Source organism: Anomaloglossus baeobatrachus, chromosome 1 (assembly GCF_048569485.1).
Source record: "Anomaloglossus baeobatrachus isolate aAnoBae1 chromosome 1, aAnoBae1.hap1, whole genome shotgun sequence".
Lineage (NCBI taxonomy): Eukaryota > Metazoa > Chordata > Amphibia > Anura > Aromobatidae > Anomaloglossus > Anomaloglossus baeobatrachus.
In genome coordinates this window covers 335307561-335324795 of record NC_134353.1, presented here as the reverse complement: position 1 = coordinate 335324795, position 17235 = coordinate 335307561, and the positions used below count along the sequence as shown (strand labels likewise).

Here is a 17235-nt window from a genome sequence, read left to right as displayed (position 1 = left end):
TGAAAATATCATGTATCTTTACGCATGTCTCCATAACTATAAGTAGCATACCCTGACCATCCTCATAAATAGAAGATCCTTCATGACAGCTGGACGGAAGTAGATATTTTCTGACCTGCCCAAAATATGTATTGGAAGGTTGTTCCAAGGGTCAGTGTTCTTCTTTAGAGTCATAGAAAGGGAAAGCTATGCATGGTGAAATGCGGAGTTAGTATTAGCTGCATATTTGAGTGGAGTTTTGTGGATCAGCTAAGTAGTCTTACATAAATTACTAAGACAACATTTACCAAGTGTCAGTAAAGTATGCACAATATGCAGTTGTATATATACATACAGGTTTGTAACTAGAACATTCAGATTTCTTTTGTTATAGCAAATGTAGAGAATCTTAACCCCAATAAGTCAGCAACATTAAGACCTTCTTACCCAAGAGCACTCAACTTGGGAACATTGTCCTGGATGGCACAACACTTTCCCCCGGTCACATGAGCAGAATTCACAATGACTTCCATTCCAGAGCTCTCCATGGTACTTAATGGACCCATTGACCATACAGCTGCCTTTAGAGGACACACACTCTTCACAACACAGTCCAGGCCGCCTTATTTTACTCAGACCCTACAAGCAAAGAAAATGGTTCAGCCATGATTGTAAACATAATAAATTACAAGAGACCCCGCATCACCAAGTAGGTGCTCAGAGGAAAGTAGAACCGAATGAAAAGGAGGAACTCCGGCACACATGAAACCCCAGTAAAAAATCAAAACAAAGTTAATGATGTATTCTTAGGTTTTATTAGTGGGATAAGTGGTAAATAGTCTGCAAACAGTTTGACGTTTCGGCCCCAGGCCTTTATCAAAACCGGACCATCAGATGGATTGACACAGTATGTGGATTAATTCACAGGAGATTATCATCACGTCAAAATAATAGCCTGTAAAATAACCTGAGAGAGTGTTGTAGTCGGGTAGGTAGGTTGATTCCCAGGAAATTAACCTCACATGTCACATATAACAGCCTGCAGATGGCCTGATAAAGTATATTTTAGTCGACTATAAGGACAACCAAAGACTAATATACTGTAGTGCCAAAGGACGGGGTTATGACGCCCAATGTGGATGCAGGGATCCAGTGTTACCTGGTTAATAATTGTAGAAAACCTAAATATCAATGGAACCACAATGCAGGAAAAGAGGGGGATTAAACTCTCTGGTTTATATAGGACTCAGGGCATACCAATTTCAATCGGTGTTAGAGCATACAGTATAATGGCTGGGAAAGGGAAATCGCCTCATCCTTTGGAAAAGTCTTATGCCTTAGTGATTGGGAAAATGTCCTTGAAAGTCCTGGCATTGTGGTTCCATTGATATTTAGGTTTTCTACAAATTATTAACCAGGTAACACTGGACTCCTGCATCCACATTGGGCGTCATAACCCCGTCCTTTGGCATTATATTACGACTTGGTTGTCCTTATATTCGACTAAAATATACTTTATTAGGCCATTGTGACATGTGATGATAATTTCCTAGGAATCAACCTACATACCCGACTACAATACACTCTATTATACACAGTATTATTTTGCCATGTGATGATTATCTCCTGTGAATTAACCCACATACTTACAGTGTCAATCCATTTGATGGTCCGGTTTTGATAAAGACCTGGGGCCGAAACGTTAAACTGTTTGCGGACAATTTACCACTTATCCCACTAATAAAAAATATCATTATCTTTGTTTTTTCTTTACTGGGGTTTCAGATGATTGTAAACATTGTCATCACTTCAATTCGTCAATGTGTGTTACTGCTAATTTATTTTTTAGCAAAGTATTTTAAGGTTAAATTAGTTTCATAGTGATATTGTTTCATGGTGTATAGTTTAAAGGCAATACTGATGACAGCATTTGAAATACCTACAGACAGTGACTCTACTGAGCTAAAGATAAAGACCCTGAATCCAGTGATGTGTCACATAGTTTACTGGGTACAGCAGTTATGATAGTCACAATTTTCTGTGCTGTAAATCTAGCAGCCTTCAGTTGTTGATCCTCACCACAGTTTTCTGTGTACATTGTATAATGATAGAGAGGTTCTTATCAGAGGTGGGGCAGGGTAGGACTAGGAGGCACAATACCAGTTGTCCTGTAGTGATCATCTACTGCTGATAAAACAATAACTGTATTATAAAAGCAAAACACAGCCCAGTAAGTGACACATCACTGTAATTCTGTTCCTATATTATGGTGCTCTCAGATTACATAGCAAATATTTGGTAACAGACCCCTTTAAAATTTTAAACAAGTATCCTATAATTGATAGGACATGATCCGGGTCCAATGCATTTATTGTTCAATGAGTTGAGAGTATTGAAATGCTTAAAGGGCTTTTCCCAACTCCAAGATCCTATTCCACTATGTAGTAGGTGTAATAATAATATTAGTAAATACCTCCAATTAGAAATGTAGAATACTTCTCTTGATTAGCTATGTCGCTTACGTCAAGCAGGGCATTGCAGTAGCTTAGGTATCCACAGTTATGGCCGTGAGCAACTAACAGCACTATATCAGGGATATCTGAGCTGCAATGCCCTGCACATGAGGCAAGCGACATAGCTAATCAGGAGAACTATACTATATTGCTAATTGGAGGTATTTGCTAACATTATTATTACACCTACTACATATTGGGAGAGGATCTTAGAGATGGGAATACCCCTTTAATCTCTCAAAGTTTTAGTAGAAGCTAGTTGAAAAATATTAATTTACTCTTCCAGTTACATGAGTAGTACATGTTACTTAGAATATCAGTATTCTATCACTTATTGTCAATTATTGCTTTTTACTCTTTTGATTGAAAGGATAGAGGTGGTCCAGCACTAAAAGGAACTGCGGCTAGAAATATATTTCATCCATAACTGTTCCTATTGATCCACACAACTTCTTTATGTATGGAGTCTGTAATAAGACCTATTTAGAGGTATACTTGGTTGTCTGTTGTATCTACATTTGCCAAGAGACAAAATTTGTGATCTGCTCCATGTCTGTTTAAAGTTATTCTTCCCTAGAAAAACTACTTCTCAAAAATATATAAATGAGAATAAATCACTTTCAAAGAATGTATGGAATTTATAGGAAATACCATCTTGATCATTAAACCGTCATCATGATCTCATTATCATACTGCATGTCATATAACAGTGTCATGGCAGGGTAGGACTACTCATCAAATGTAACATTACCTTGTCACATGAAAGTGAAGGACAAGTCTTTATATGGCACTTTCCTTCCCCTCTGTCACAAATACAGGTGGTACATGGATTTTTCTTCCACTGTGAACCATGCTAAATGAACAGAAGATGGATATACATTACTATGTGATTACCTAAATCTTGTATCACTCACACAGATGAACTAGACACAATAAACCATGACTAGTCCAACGTACAATACTACATTAACCCTTCATGGATTGTCACCGAAAATAAAAGTAATGTAAAATGTCTTGTATGAAGCTGTTGTGGGTACATAAAAGCTATTTAAGAGAAAAGTAATCTTTGTTTTATTATTTTTCTAGAACACAAAGCTGCTATACACACACACACATACGTGTGTGTGTGTGTGTGTGTGTGTGTGTGTGTGTGTGTGTGTGTGTGTGTGTGTGTGTATGGTAAAGTACATTGACACATTTTCTCTTATAATAACCACAGGCAAAAGTGAATCAGTTTCTGCCCGCCAAATGTATACAGAACTTCCCCACATAACATTTCATATTAACCCCTTCAGCCCCGGGGCACTTTCCGTTTTTGTTTTTTGCTCCCCTTCTTCCGAGAGCCGTAACTTTTTTATTTTTCCGTCAATCTTGCCATATGAGGGCTTGTTTTTTGCGGGACAAGTTGTACTTTTAAATGAAACCATAAGTTTTACCATATGGTGTACTGGAAAGCAGCAAAAAAATTCCAAGTGTGGAAAAATTGCAAAAAAGTGTGATGGCACAATAGTTTTTGGGATGTTTTATTCACGGTGTTCACTATATGGTAAAACTGATGTGTGGGTATGATGGCTGAGGTCGGTGCGAGTTTGTAGACACCAAACATGTATAGATTTACTTGTATCTAAGGGGTTAAAAAAAATTCACAAGTTTGTCCAATAAAAGTGGCACACGTTTTGCGCCATTTTCCGAAACACGTAGCGTTCTTATTTTTTGGGATCTATGGCTCAGTGATGGCTTATTTTTTGCGTCTCGAGCTGATGTTTCTAATGTTAGCATTTTTGCGCAGATGCTACGTTTTGATCGCCTGTTATTGCATTTTGCGTAAAAATTGCGGCAACCAAAAAACGTAATTTTGGCGTTTGGAATTTTTTTGCCACTACGCCGTTTACCAATCAGATGAATTGATTTTATATTTTGATAGATCGGGCATTTCTGAACGCGGCGATACCAAATATGTGTATATTTATTTATTTTTTAACCCTTTAATTTTCAATGGGGGGAAAGGGGGGTGATTTGAACTTTTAGGTTTTTTGTTTTTTTTTTAATTTTTTAAAACTTTTTTTTTACTTTTTTTATTTTATTTTACTAGTCCCCCTAGGGGGCTATAGCGATCAGCAATCCGATTGCTGATCGCTATCTAATGATCACAGCTATACCGCTGTAAACAGCAGAAATAGTCACTTTCTTTTTTCCTCTGCTCCGTGCCGAGGAAGAATGAAAGTGAAACTTCATAGCATCAAGCGTCATCACATGACCCTGTGCTACGATGGCAACCACCGAACGTCACGTGATCACTCACGTGACGTCCGGAGGGGGCAGCGGTAAGTAAAAAACATGGCCGCGCGCATATAGATCTCGCTGCCAGACTTTGGCAGCGAGATCTAAGGGGTTAATGTTCCGGGTGGAATGCGATTCCACTCGGAACATGTAGGCACACATGTCAGCTGTTGAAAACAGCTGATATGTGTGCCGATCCACGCCGCCTGCCCGCGGCAGGGGCGGGGCTTACCGGGACACGATCCATGACGGAAAGATCCGTCCATGGTCGTGAAGGGGTTAAAGGGGTAGTCTCAAATTTGAGAGGTATCCCCTATGTGTCCCTTGTGGTTCCAGCCAGGGCTATGGAGTCGGAGTCGGTGTTCATTTTGGTGGAGTCGGAGTCGGTATAAAATGGACCGACTCCTAAAATATATAATAAATTGGGGACAGTAGTGCAATGCAGAATGTACTGAATATTTTTTCATAGGAATTTGGGAAAGTTCTGAAATGTCCTATAAATGGCTGTTCTATTCCTGATCTAAGGCTACATTCGCACACAGCGCTTTTGCTGCAGTTTATGAGGATACGTTTTTCAGCTGCAAAAGCAGATCAACTTTTTAAAAAAACGCATCACCCGAAAGGTTTTTGAGCTCATAAATAATGTTTTCAATAGCAAAAGCAGATTAGAAAAAGGCCACAAACTGACTGATCATTCTTTGTGAGGATCCGTTATTGAGCCCAAAAACGGATCCTCACCAAACAATGCTTCAAACATGATAAGTACAATTAAACTGATGAATGAGAGTAATGAACAACAGCTAGAAGAAAATTTAGTATTCAGTATGTGTGAGATGGAGCCACAGTGTTGTTCATGTAACTGAGAGACAAGCAGATATTACAACAGAAGAACAGCAAAATGATACTTTATAATTAGATGATCTTGTTGAAGCTGCTTTAAAACACTTTCATATTTATCACATGCGCTGTGTTGTGCACACGCTGCAGCTGGCAAGAAGAGAGAGTCTGCAAGAGGGACATGCTAGAAATCTGATTGGAGAAGTGAGGAAATTGGGTTCTGCCACCAGAACCACTAAAATTGATTCTATCTTGAAGAGACGTGCTGGGAAAGCGGCAATTGTCGATCAAGCCATTCGGTGAGGCAGCACTTATTTAATGATTGCGCTATTGCTTGAAAACCGTTTCTTATAGATGTGGCGAACCCTCAGGTAACCCTAAATGAAGGTCAATGGACACAGGTGGCTGAATTTAAAGAATTGCTTAATCCCCCATTTACCGTGACTAAAAAATTACAAGATGAGGATTTAACTCCTGGCTTTTTTTTTATACGGGAGTGAAAGAACTTGCTATTTTGCCTGTCCCAAAGAGGAGATTTAATCGCATTTCTGCTACAATGAAACGGAGAGAGACACACCTATTGGAAATATAAAATTCTTCTGGAAGCTGTTTATGTGGACCCAAGTCATCGTATACTACTTGATGATCAACAGCTTACTAAAGGAAAAGAATCTCTGACTGAGGTAGCAGTTAGGATGAGTGGCCTACAGGACTGCCGGGCGCAAGAGGACTTGGGTCCTGACAGTGCTACTGCTGCCATATCTTCATTGAGGTCATCTATGAAGGAGGATCTGATGGAAGCAATTCTATTTCTTAGAACAAATTCATAGACTGCACAAATGTTTAGAATATTTTTGTTGAAAACTGTTTTTTTGCCACTTACATAGTGTATTACATAGTGTTTATTTTTATATATATATATATATATATATATGTGTATATATATATATATATATATATAAATATATATATATATATATATATATATATGTACAATGTGAACATCAGACATTAAATCATTTTTATGTATATATACACACATACATATGTATATGTAATCTATATTACATAGTGTATTATTACATATTTACAATTTATTACAGTTTGGTTTGTTTTTTTAAAAACTGTTTGTGTTCTAAAGTTGTATTCAAATAAATTCTTTTTTATGTTCTATCTAAATATCTTGATTATTGTATCATAAAAATGATTTAATGTCTGATGTTCACATTGTACTACAATAAATTTTTCACTTAAATATAAGCAATATATGTAAGAGTCGGAGTCATGTAGTCGGTGCAAAGGAAATTGAGGAGTTGGAGTCAGAGTCAAAGGTTTGGCTTACCGACTCCACAGCCCTGGTCCCAGCTATTCAGACTCCACTGATCCCAATAACCAAATAGTATCGTGTGAAAGGCACTGGGATCCATTCATTATTATTCGAGTGCTCAGCTATCTCTGGTGTACCATTAAGAATGAATGGAGTGGTAGTGTACATGATAGACCACAGTTACATTCACATGGGTCTCTGCAGAACCCCAATTTTTAGGATCACTGAGGGTCCCAGTTATTGCACAGAAACTAATACACATTATTCTATGGATGAGAGAGAAATTTTAAACTTGATAAAGCCCTTTTAATACAACAAAGCTGAAGAAGAAAGACACGAACCACATATCTAAAAATCATAAGTTGAGCTAAAGCCGCTAGGCAAATATTTATATACCTGAACATAAGGTTCTTGGATTAATATTCTGATCAGACTGTATGAAGTCCACTGCCACATCACGGTGAACCTCTGAGTGAGTCCCTAACTTATCTGAAGCCTTAAAGGTGCGGCGCCGCTTGCCAACCTCCGCCACAGCGACAGTGCACCAGCTGGGCAGGTGACCTGGTGCCTAACAACAACCATGCTGCAAGGCTAAGTCCCCATGACTCCAGGACACACAGCCGCACTGATACAAAACCACCGCAACAACGGCTACCACAAAGCACAAACACCATGTGAAAGGAGCTGGCCAACTCACCTTCTACAAGCTCCCAGTATGTGAACTGAGAGCAAAAAATATCCCTTTACCATATAGGGAGTTCGTGGAACGAATGAAAAAAAATCCCACAAAACTAAAACACAGCATTTTGACTTATTTTAGTTAATTATTATACTGACCTAAAGTTAATTATTTAATCCTATTTATTTTATGTTCCAGTGAGTTGCATCTAACAGCGAAGTCTACACATGAGCCATCAATGGAAAACATTTATATTTTTACAAAGAGGAGGAATCAGGAGGAAAAGTAACTTTTATCAGCAATTTAGGCCTAGGCCTTTGAAGATGTAAGGACACTATGAACGCCACACTCTCCCACTGCATTCCTAACTATATAACTGCAGCTTGCCAGGGAGAGCACAACAGGTTTTCAAAGGGCTATCCCACTTGGCTAACCTCAAAACAGCAATATTTCTAATCAGTATTTTTTTTAAATTATGGTTGACAGAATAGGAATGCGCTGTCCCAGTTTATGTATTTAATTGATTGATTTATACATCATACACAAACACAGAAGCTGCCAAATTCCAATTAAGGCCTGAAAACAAACTCAAATATTGTCTTTGGGGAAACAAGGACTTATAAAGTTTAATACAAAGTGTTCATGTTAAAAATGTTATAAATATACACAATTATATACTGTATATAATATATATATATATATATGCATACATACACATACACACATACAGTATATATTCATAAGTAAAGCAGGCAGCTGGTATTCTATCAGTAATGGAGTGGCCAGCCCAGTCACCAGATCTCAACCCTGTTGAGCTGTTGTGGGAGCAGCTTGACCGTATGGTACGCAAAAAGTGCCCAACAAGCCAATCCAACTTGTGGCGAAATATATCCAGATTACCTCTGCAAATTAATAGCAAGAATGCCAAAGGACTGCAAAGCTGTAATTGCTGCAAAGGAGCATTCTGTGCCGAAAGCAAAGTGTGAAGAGAAAATTATTATTTCAAGTAAAAATCATTATTTCTAAATTTCTAACCTTGTCAATGTCTGGACTATATTTTCTATTCATAAAAGTATGATCTATCATGGAAAAGACAAAACTTTTGAACAGTAGTGTGTATAATTATGTATATATATATATATATATATATATATATATATATATATTATATATATATATATATATATATCTCAAAACAAGAGGTTTACCTGTACGAAACTGAATAAGTAACCTGATGATACAATTACCTCATATGTCTTTCCAGATACAACACATGACTTTGGAAGGCACTCAGGACAACATTTTCCAGGAACGACAGCCAAGATTTCATCCTAAAACATAATTATGTTGTATATTTACCTGTCAATTACACAGAGGAAGAAATGCAGACACAAACGTTTTCTTCAATCAGTGACTATCAGACCTGCGTGGACACGTCTAGTGACATACCGTATTTCCTTTACTATACATGATGTTGTGAGGCTTAGCAAATTCCTAACACCTAATGTAATCCACTGTACTGACACACAACACATCTCTGAAAAGTACCCCCCCTCTACATTCATGTATTTGGAATATAACAAAAATTGCGATATTATAAATGAAATTGCAATACATACAATCAAAAATTTAGATGCTCGTTCACTGAAATGATTCAGTTGCAAAATTTGGCTAAACTATAATGCAGTTCTCATCTGTGATTGATCCCAGGTACCCACTGTATGTAATATATGCCCACTGAATGTAAGGTGTGCCTTGTAATACTGTGCTTTTAATGAAAGGTAAACAAAGTCAAAGCGTGATATGACAAGAGTTGTTCGTGGACGATCCCATCAAAGACACTCTATGATCCCTACAAAGTGGTAACACTTTCTTCACTGAAGCATGGAAACACTATGCCGTGCTGTATTACGTGACGCGAACTAGCTGTCAAACCATTGCCTGAGGTGCTCATGATCATCAATGGGAACATGGGAATGTGCATTATGCATGAATTGAACAGTCAGTAACTTCTTCTCTTCTCCCTTACCTTATCACATAGTAAAGGCAGACAATCAGCTGTTAGGCACTGCGTCACCCCATTCTTGCACATACATCTTGAACAATGTCCCAACCTCCATTCCTCTCCATCCTTTACAATACGTCCATCATCCAGAGAGCAGGACTCTACAACACATACAAAGATAATATGATACATGTGGCGGCCCTTATGAACTGTCAACTTCACAGTGCCATTGATGGATAGCGGCACATAAAACAGCACAGTTCTGTTTTATGGGGCTAGCGTAAAATAATAGTTGTCTAAACAGGTGAACAACAGCTTTGCCCACATCTAGCCATACATGATATAAAAATGTAAGCGGATATACCCCAACTGCAATGTACATTGTTTATCTTTATTCAGTGCCATGCAAGAAATCAGCACCAGATAAACTGTCTATTTACCAGTAAAATGATGTTCCTTCAGTTTACTCCCTTTAGGCCAAATTCACTATAGTGGGGGTTTTTTTGTTTCTTTTTTTTTGTCTTATAGCGTCTGCTGACTTTTTTTCCACTTAATTCTTCAAAATAGCACATGTGGTTAATGAATTTTGTGCAAAAATAAAAAATAAGCGCTTTACATTTGTCTATAATCAGTGTTGCAACTTTTTTTGTGCAAAAAAAAAAAAAATCATGTTTTGCTAAAATTTTGCTCAAAATTCCAGATGTGGATAAAATCGCTTCATGGGGTACTTTTAAAAAGTCACCATAGACGACTAGGCCAAAAACATCTTGAAACCCCAAAATCCACCCACAATGAACAACAAAAAAATGAGACTAGTTAATAGATATCAAATAAAATTTAAAAAAAGGGGACAAATTGAAAAGAAGAATAAAGTGCAAAAAAATTAAAAACAGGCAAAAATCATAGAAAAATAGACAAAAAAAAGAAAATAATGAACTGGGCCCATTCTGCTGTTTATGCAATGCTGCCATTTCAATGGTACCTGTATACTACTGCACATTTACCATATACCCACCTTTTTGTTTGATGCTGGCCTTTATATTGACTTTGTATTACATATTGAGATTAGGTTTCCCTTTCTACATGCCCAGCATTTTTTTTTACTGCTGGCACAATCAAACTTCAAAAATACATAAAAGAAGTTGCCCAATACCTCACAGCAGATGGAACAGCGTTAGCCCACAGTTCATAAACATCCAAGACTCTGTGGTGCAATCAGGGGAACTAGTCAGGATTTTACCCCTGCTTGACCATTTCTATGTAGTGTGCATGTATATGTGTAACCCTTTAAATAATAAGGCAGTCAATCACTTTATGAGCCCAAAGTGCAGCTGCAGCAGCGAGAAAAATCCCATTTTGAAGTTCAGTACAGAAGTATGTTGCAGCGTCGCATGATGCACTTAAAAGCTCCTTAGTCTCCATTGTTTTTCTGAACTGGCAGCCCTCTCTCAAGGCTGATTGACAGGTTGTTTGCTCTGGTACACTGGCCACTGACCTGTCAATCAGCCAGTGGAGGGTGGGGCTAGTTTGGATGAAGGCTGGAGCTGTAAGTTCATTGTGACATTGAAGATTAAGGCTATGTACACACTAGAAAATGACTTTCTTAAGAAAAAATGGACCCTCTAAAAGAATCCTGCACCTGCGGTAAAAAAACGCACCAAAACCGCAATGGAATCCGCATGCGGTTTTGCCGAAGGTTGTTCACTGCGTTTTTTTACCATTATCTATGGCAAAACCTGCAGGTACCTGCGAAAAAGAAGTGACATGCTCATTAATTCCGCAGTGGAAATTCTGCAGGTAAATCCGCAGGTATAAAAAAAACGCAGTGTGCGCACATCATTTTTTTATACCCATAGGTTTTTCTGGAGAATGACTGCAGAAGTGTTAGACACATTTTCTGCAGCAAATCCATGGTAAATCTGCAGCGTGTTCACATAGCCTAAAACAGGATTTCTCGCTACTGAAGAAGAATTTTGAGTTAATAAAGGAAACGAATGGCTTATCTTTTCAAGGACTGCACAGTTATATTATTGGATTGGGGGGTGCTTTACAAGCTGCGACATCACTAGTGATCTCATTAGCGATGTAACATGCCAGATCGCACATACGATTTGCCGAGATCGCACATGTGACCGGCACTACAAAATATGACCTATGTGCGATCTCGGCAAATCTTATCTGCGATCTGGCGTGTCACATCGCTAACGAGATCACTAGCAATGTCGCAGCGTGTAAAGCACCCTTAGGGTAAGTTCACACAGTGCGTTTCTCGCGACGTTTTTGCACGTTTTTCGGGTACGTTTTTGGCCTCAAAACTGCATGACTTTGCTTCCCCAGCAAAGTCTATGAGTTTTCATTTTTGCTGTCCGCACACAACTTTTTTTATAAGCTGCATTTTTGAGCCTACAAAAAAAAAAATGGATATGTCAATTCTTTCCTGCGTTTTTCTGCGTTTTCTCACCCACCATGCAATGCATTGGAAAAACGCAGAAAAACGCAGAGATCAAAAAGGCAGCAAAACGCGTTTTTTGCCGCGGGTGCGTTTTTGTGCGTTTTTAGCGGCCAAAAATGTAGCGTCAATAAAACGCAGCGTGGGCACATAGCCTTAAGTCAATGATTTATGGTGCCCTCAGATAGCGCATCATAAACCTGGGGACAGATCCACTTTATATTTTTGGACAGATGTGAAAGATCATGAGTATAACAATAACCAAAGTGATGTTATCCTTACTGGATGGTCCCGTTTCTCCACCGATTCCCAAAAATAGAAATATGTGTGTGACACATAATTAAGTTATAATCATTGGCTGAGGTCAATAGAATGCCCTTTTCAGCCTCTATTGGGTAGGTATGAATTGGTTTTGTTTTTCTAAGAAAGGAATTATTAACTGCACTATTCTATGCAGAGTAATCATGTGGGATATACTTTTTTCATGGGTGTTTATAGGTGGCAAATAAACCTATATTGTGACATTGGAAAATACTTATGATATCTACCTCCGTTTTCACTGCTAATTTAGTGTTAAGATATCCTTTTCCTAAAAAATTGCATATGTATGCAGTCATCAGATAATGGTCCCAAAAGGCAACAAGGACTGATGTACAGTAGGTGTACAACACTGCAGATATCTAAAGGTTATTTGTCAGCAATATTTCACGTCCCAAACTATTTATATGTATGTGGCGCTTTCAAAGATAAGATCAAATCTTTAGCGAGACACTCTGTTCCTCTGTTACTAAGAAATCAATGTTTTAATTGCTACGTAAATGAGGGTGTTGATCTGAAGCCTCTGTCACTCCAGCTCTATACCCCATCCCCCATCTAGCCCCACCTCCTTTTGCTTGACTGATGACTCCTTTGCGTGAAGACACACAACACAGAGGCAGTCAGTCAAGCAGAAGTAGGCGGCACTGGGCGAGAAATAGAGCTGGAGTGACGGAGGCTTCTGATCTTTAGCCTCATTTGCATATCAATTTAACTGCTGATTTCTCAATAAAGGAGGAATGGATTTGCCATGTAAAAGTATTACTGGACTTGTCTTTCAAAAAGCTACATGTATATATAGATAATTGGAGGGGGAGATCTTGCTGACAGATTCCCTTTTATGTGAAATACAAATTATGAGGTGATGGTGTGCCCACATTGACTGTATAGCAAAATGCCAATGCTTGCCCCCCTCTAGTTGTACCAAAAGCCAATTGTAAACACAATTAGGAATTTTAGACTGCTGACACAAACATTTTATACATCAGCCTCTTCCTTCATAAAGAAGTCAAATAAGATCCATAAAGACAAACCTATGTTTAAATCATTCTCTTAATAGGTCTGGTTCTTGCGATATTTTCCATCTGTGACTAATTAACGTCCACTCAAACAATACACCCCAGGTACATGGTATTGTAATGAAGCTTTCCTAAAGGTCCAGTCACACTAAGCAACTTACCAGCGATCCCAACAACGATAGGGATCGCTGGTAAGTTGCTAGGAGGTTGCTGGTGAGATGTCACACTGCAACGCTCCAGCGATCCCACCAGCAACCTGACCTGGCAGGGATCGCTGGAGCGTGGCTACACGAGTTGCTGGTGAGCTCACCAGCAACCAGTGACCAGCCCCCAGCGCCGCGTGGAAGATGCTGCGCTTGGTAACTAAGGTAAATATCGGGAAACCAACCCGATATTTACCTTGGTTACCAGCTCACGCAGCTACACGTGCAGAGAACAGGGAGCAGCGCACACTGAGCGCTGGCTCCCTGCTCTCCTAGTTACAGCACACATCGGGTTAATTACCCGATGTGTGCTGCAGCTACATGTGCACAGAGCAGGGAGCAGCGCACACCGCTTAGCGCTGGCTCCCTGCTCTCCTAGTACAGCACACATGGGGTTAATTACCCGATGTGTGCTGCAGCTAAATGTGCACAGAGCAGGGAGCAGTGCACACTGCTTAGCGCTGGCTCCTTGCTCTCCTAGTTACAGCACACATCGGGTTAATTAACCCGATGTGTCCTGCAGCTACATGTGCACAGAGCAGGAGCCGGCACTGACAGTGAGAGCGGGGGAGGCTGGTAACAAAGGTAAATATCGGGTAACCAAGGACAGGGCTTCTTGGTTACCCGATGTTTACATTGGTTACCAGCCTCTGCAGAAACCGGCTCCTGCTGCCTGCACATTTAGTTGTTGCTGTCTCGCTGTCACACACAGCGATCTGCGCTTCACAGCGGGACAGCAACAACTAAAAAATGGCCCAGGACATTCAGCAACAACCAACGACCTCACAGCAGGGGCCAGGTTGTTGCTGGATGTCACACACAGCAACATCGCTAGCAACGTCACAAAAGTTGTTCGTTAGCAGCGATGTTGCTTAGTGTGAAGGGGCCTTTAGAACCACTGGAAATAAAGCATGTTAAGCCCCATCTATTTAATACTGAGCTTCCTTGATGGTAGTGAATGCCAGTAAATGGCATCACACTAAGTGTACTTAATTGGATTCAAGGTCTCATTTGAACAATCGGGCTGTTTTCCTTTGTCACTAATTAGACAGTGCTGTCAATGTAAATGGACGACATGATCAGATAAGTGAGGTGAGAAAATAAATGAACAAAAATAAAACATTTCAATTAGTGTTTGCTACTTAGCATTCACAGGCCATATAGAGAGGCGAGTCACATATAAGATTTCAGTAAAGGTACGGTCACACTAAGCAACGCTCCAGCGATCCCACCAGCAACCTGACCTGGCAGGGATCGCTGGAGCATCGCTACACGGGTTGCTGGTGAGCTGTCACACAGGCAGATCTCACCAGCGACCAGTGACCAGCCCCCCAGCCACGCGTGGAAGCGATGCTGCGCTTGGTAACTAAGGTAAATATCGTTTATTTTATTTGTAAACAACCCGATATTTACCTTGGTTACCAGCGCACACCGCTTAGCACTGGCTCCCTGCACTCCTAGCCAGAGAACACATCGGGTTAATTACCCGATGTGTAGTGTGGCTATGTGTGCAGGCAGCAGGGTGCAGGCACTGACAGCGTGAGAGCGGCGGACGCTGGTAACGAAAGTAAATATCGGGTAACCAAGGTAAGGGCTTCTTGGTTACCCGATATTTACATTGGTTACCAGAGTCCGCAGAAGCCGGCTCCCTGCACATTCAGTTGTTGCTCTCTTGATGTCACACAGCGATATGCGCTTCACAGCGGGACAGCAACAACTAAAAATGGTCCAGGACATTCAGCAACAATCAACAACCTCACAGAAGGGGCCAGGTTGTTGCTGGATGTCACACACAACAACATCACTAGCAACATCGCTGTTACGTCACAAAAGTCGTGCCTGAGCAGCGATGTTGCTAGCGCTGTTGCTTAGTGAGACGTGGCCTTAAGGATTTCCATTCCTACAGCCTTCGCAAAAAACTGGCCGGTTACCAAAAGATGATATTTCTGTTGATATACATGGCGGTCGCTGGCTTTATTAGAAGGAATGAGAGGATTAGTTCACTTGTTTATGGATAAGTATCTAAGCTATGTGAGATGCTCAACTAAAAAGGAAGAGTCAGCAGAATTTTAGATGATGTAAAATCCCATTTGGGAACATTCTACATCTCTTCAGGCTCCACATTATCTTATCACAATACGCAGTTCCACATTTCGAGGCAGCAAACACACAAAAGCTTTCCCAGCAGCAATGCCATAGAAGAGACTTGTTACCATGTACAACAACAGATTATTTACCACCACAAATAGCATTAAAACATGTAGCAAGCTAACATGCTGATCACAGATGTGCACTGAATGACCTAGGATATTACTGGACATGTCTTTAAAGGGGATCTGTCACCAGAGACCCGGATTACATTGATTTGTCACTTACTGGGATATTTAGTGAAGTTTTGATAAAAATCACTGATTTATCAGCAAGAAAATATCACTAGAGGACTTGTAAACCTACTGCTAAGTAGTAATAAGACACATAATGACTAAGTAGCCCAGTTAGTGACATCACTAGAATTGGGGTCTCTATGCCTGCAATATTCTGCTCTCAGATGGGGTAGCAGAAACCAGGTAACAAATTGCCTGTTAACTGTGTCACTTAGTATTGAACAGAATTACGCTGACACCCAGCATAAATTATAGGAGCCCACACACAGCCCCCACTATATATAGTATGTGTCCCCACATAGCCCCCTATATACAGTATGAGCCCCCAGATAACCTTCTATATATATTATGAGCCCAGACACGGCCCCCTACATAAATTATGAGCCCTACATAGCCCCTATATACAGTATGATCCCACACAAAGTCCCCCTACATTCAGTATGAGCCCCCACACAAAGTCCCCCTACATACAGTATGAGTTCCCACACAGCCTCTCTATATACAGTATGAGCTCCCACATAACCTTCTATATATATTATGAGCCCAGACACGGCACCCTACATAAATTATGAACCCTACATAGCCCCTATATACAGTATGATCCCACACACAGTCCCCCTAGATACAGTATGAGCCCCCACACAAAGTCCCCCTACATACAGTATGAGCTCCCACACAGCCTCTCTATATACAGTATGAGCTCCCACACAACCTTCTATATATATTATGAGCCCAGACACGGCCCCCTACAAAGCCCCTATATACAGCATGACCCCACACACAGTCCCCCAACATAGAGTATGAACCCCCACACATGAGTAGTGGGATGTGGGGATATCATACTATAGAGGGGCAATTTAGGTCTATCATGCTGTAGGGATATTATACTGTGTTGGTAACAAATTGGAGTCATCATGTTCTACACTGTATGTGTGGAGTGACACTGTGGAGGGGATTCTCTGTGAAGATGCTACACTCACTGTGTGTCAGGCATACTCTATAAGGACCAAAAATATGTAAATAAATATACTAAAAAAAAAAATTGGGGGGTGAGAGGGGGAGGGAAATTAGAACTTTTGCTGTGGGGCCCTGTGATCTCTATGAATGAGATAGTGTATATTGTTTTTTTTATTGCACATAACATGTCAAAAAACACTCCATACTTGAAATGAAGTTCATGACATTCTCGGAATGCCCTAATTTACATAATAGAACGATATGATATTATGGAAGTGATCACATTTG

At 39.9% G+C, this 17235-nt stretch overlaps 1 protein-coding gene across 1 annotated transcript in view; it reads right to left on the bottom strand.

Annotated features, from left to right (window-relative positions):
- FRAS1 (Fraser extracellular matrix complex subunit 1) overlaps positions 1–17235 on the bottom strand; it is a 724001-nt gene that overhangs the window by 385383 nt on the left and 321383 nt on the right. The window contains exons 6-9 of the mRNA XM_075352182.1: positions 9645–9781; positions 8863–8946; positions 3244–3345; positions 427–618 (exon numbers count right to left, since the gene is read on the bottom strand). Coding sequence (XP_075208297.1) covers positions 427–618; positions 3244–3345; positions 8863–8946; positions 9645–9781 — 515 coding nt within the window. The remainder of the gene's footprint in view (positions 1–426; positions 619–3243; positions 3346–8862; positions 8947–9644; positions 9782–17235) is intronic.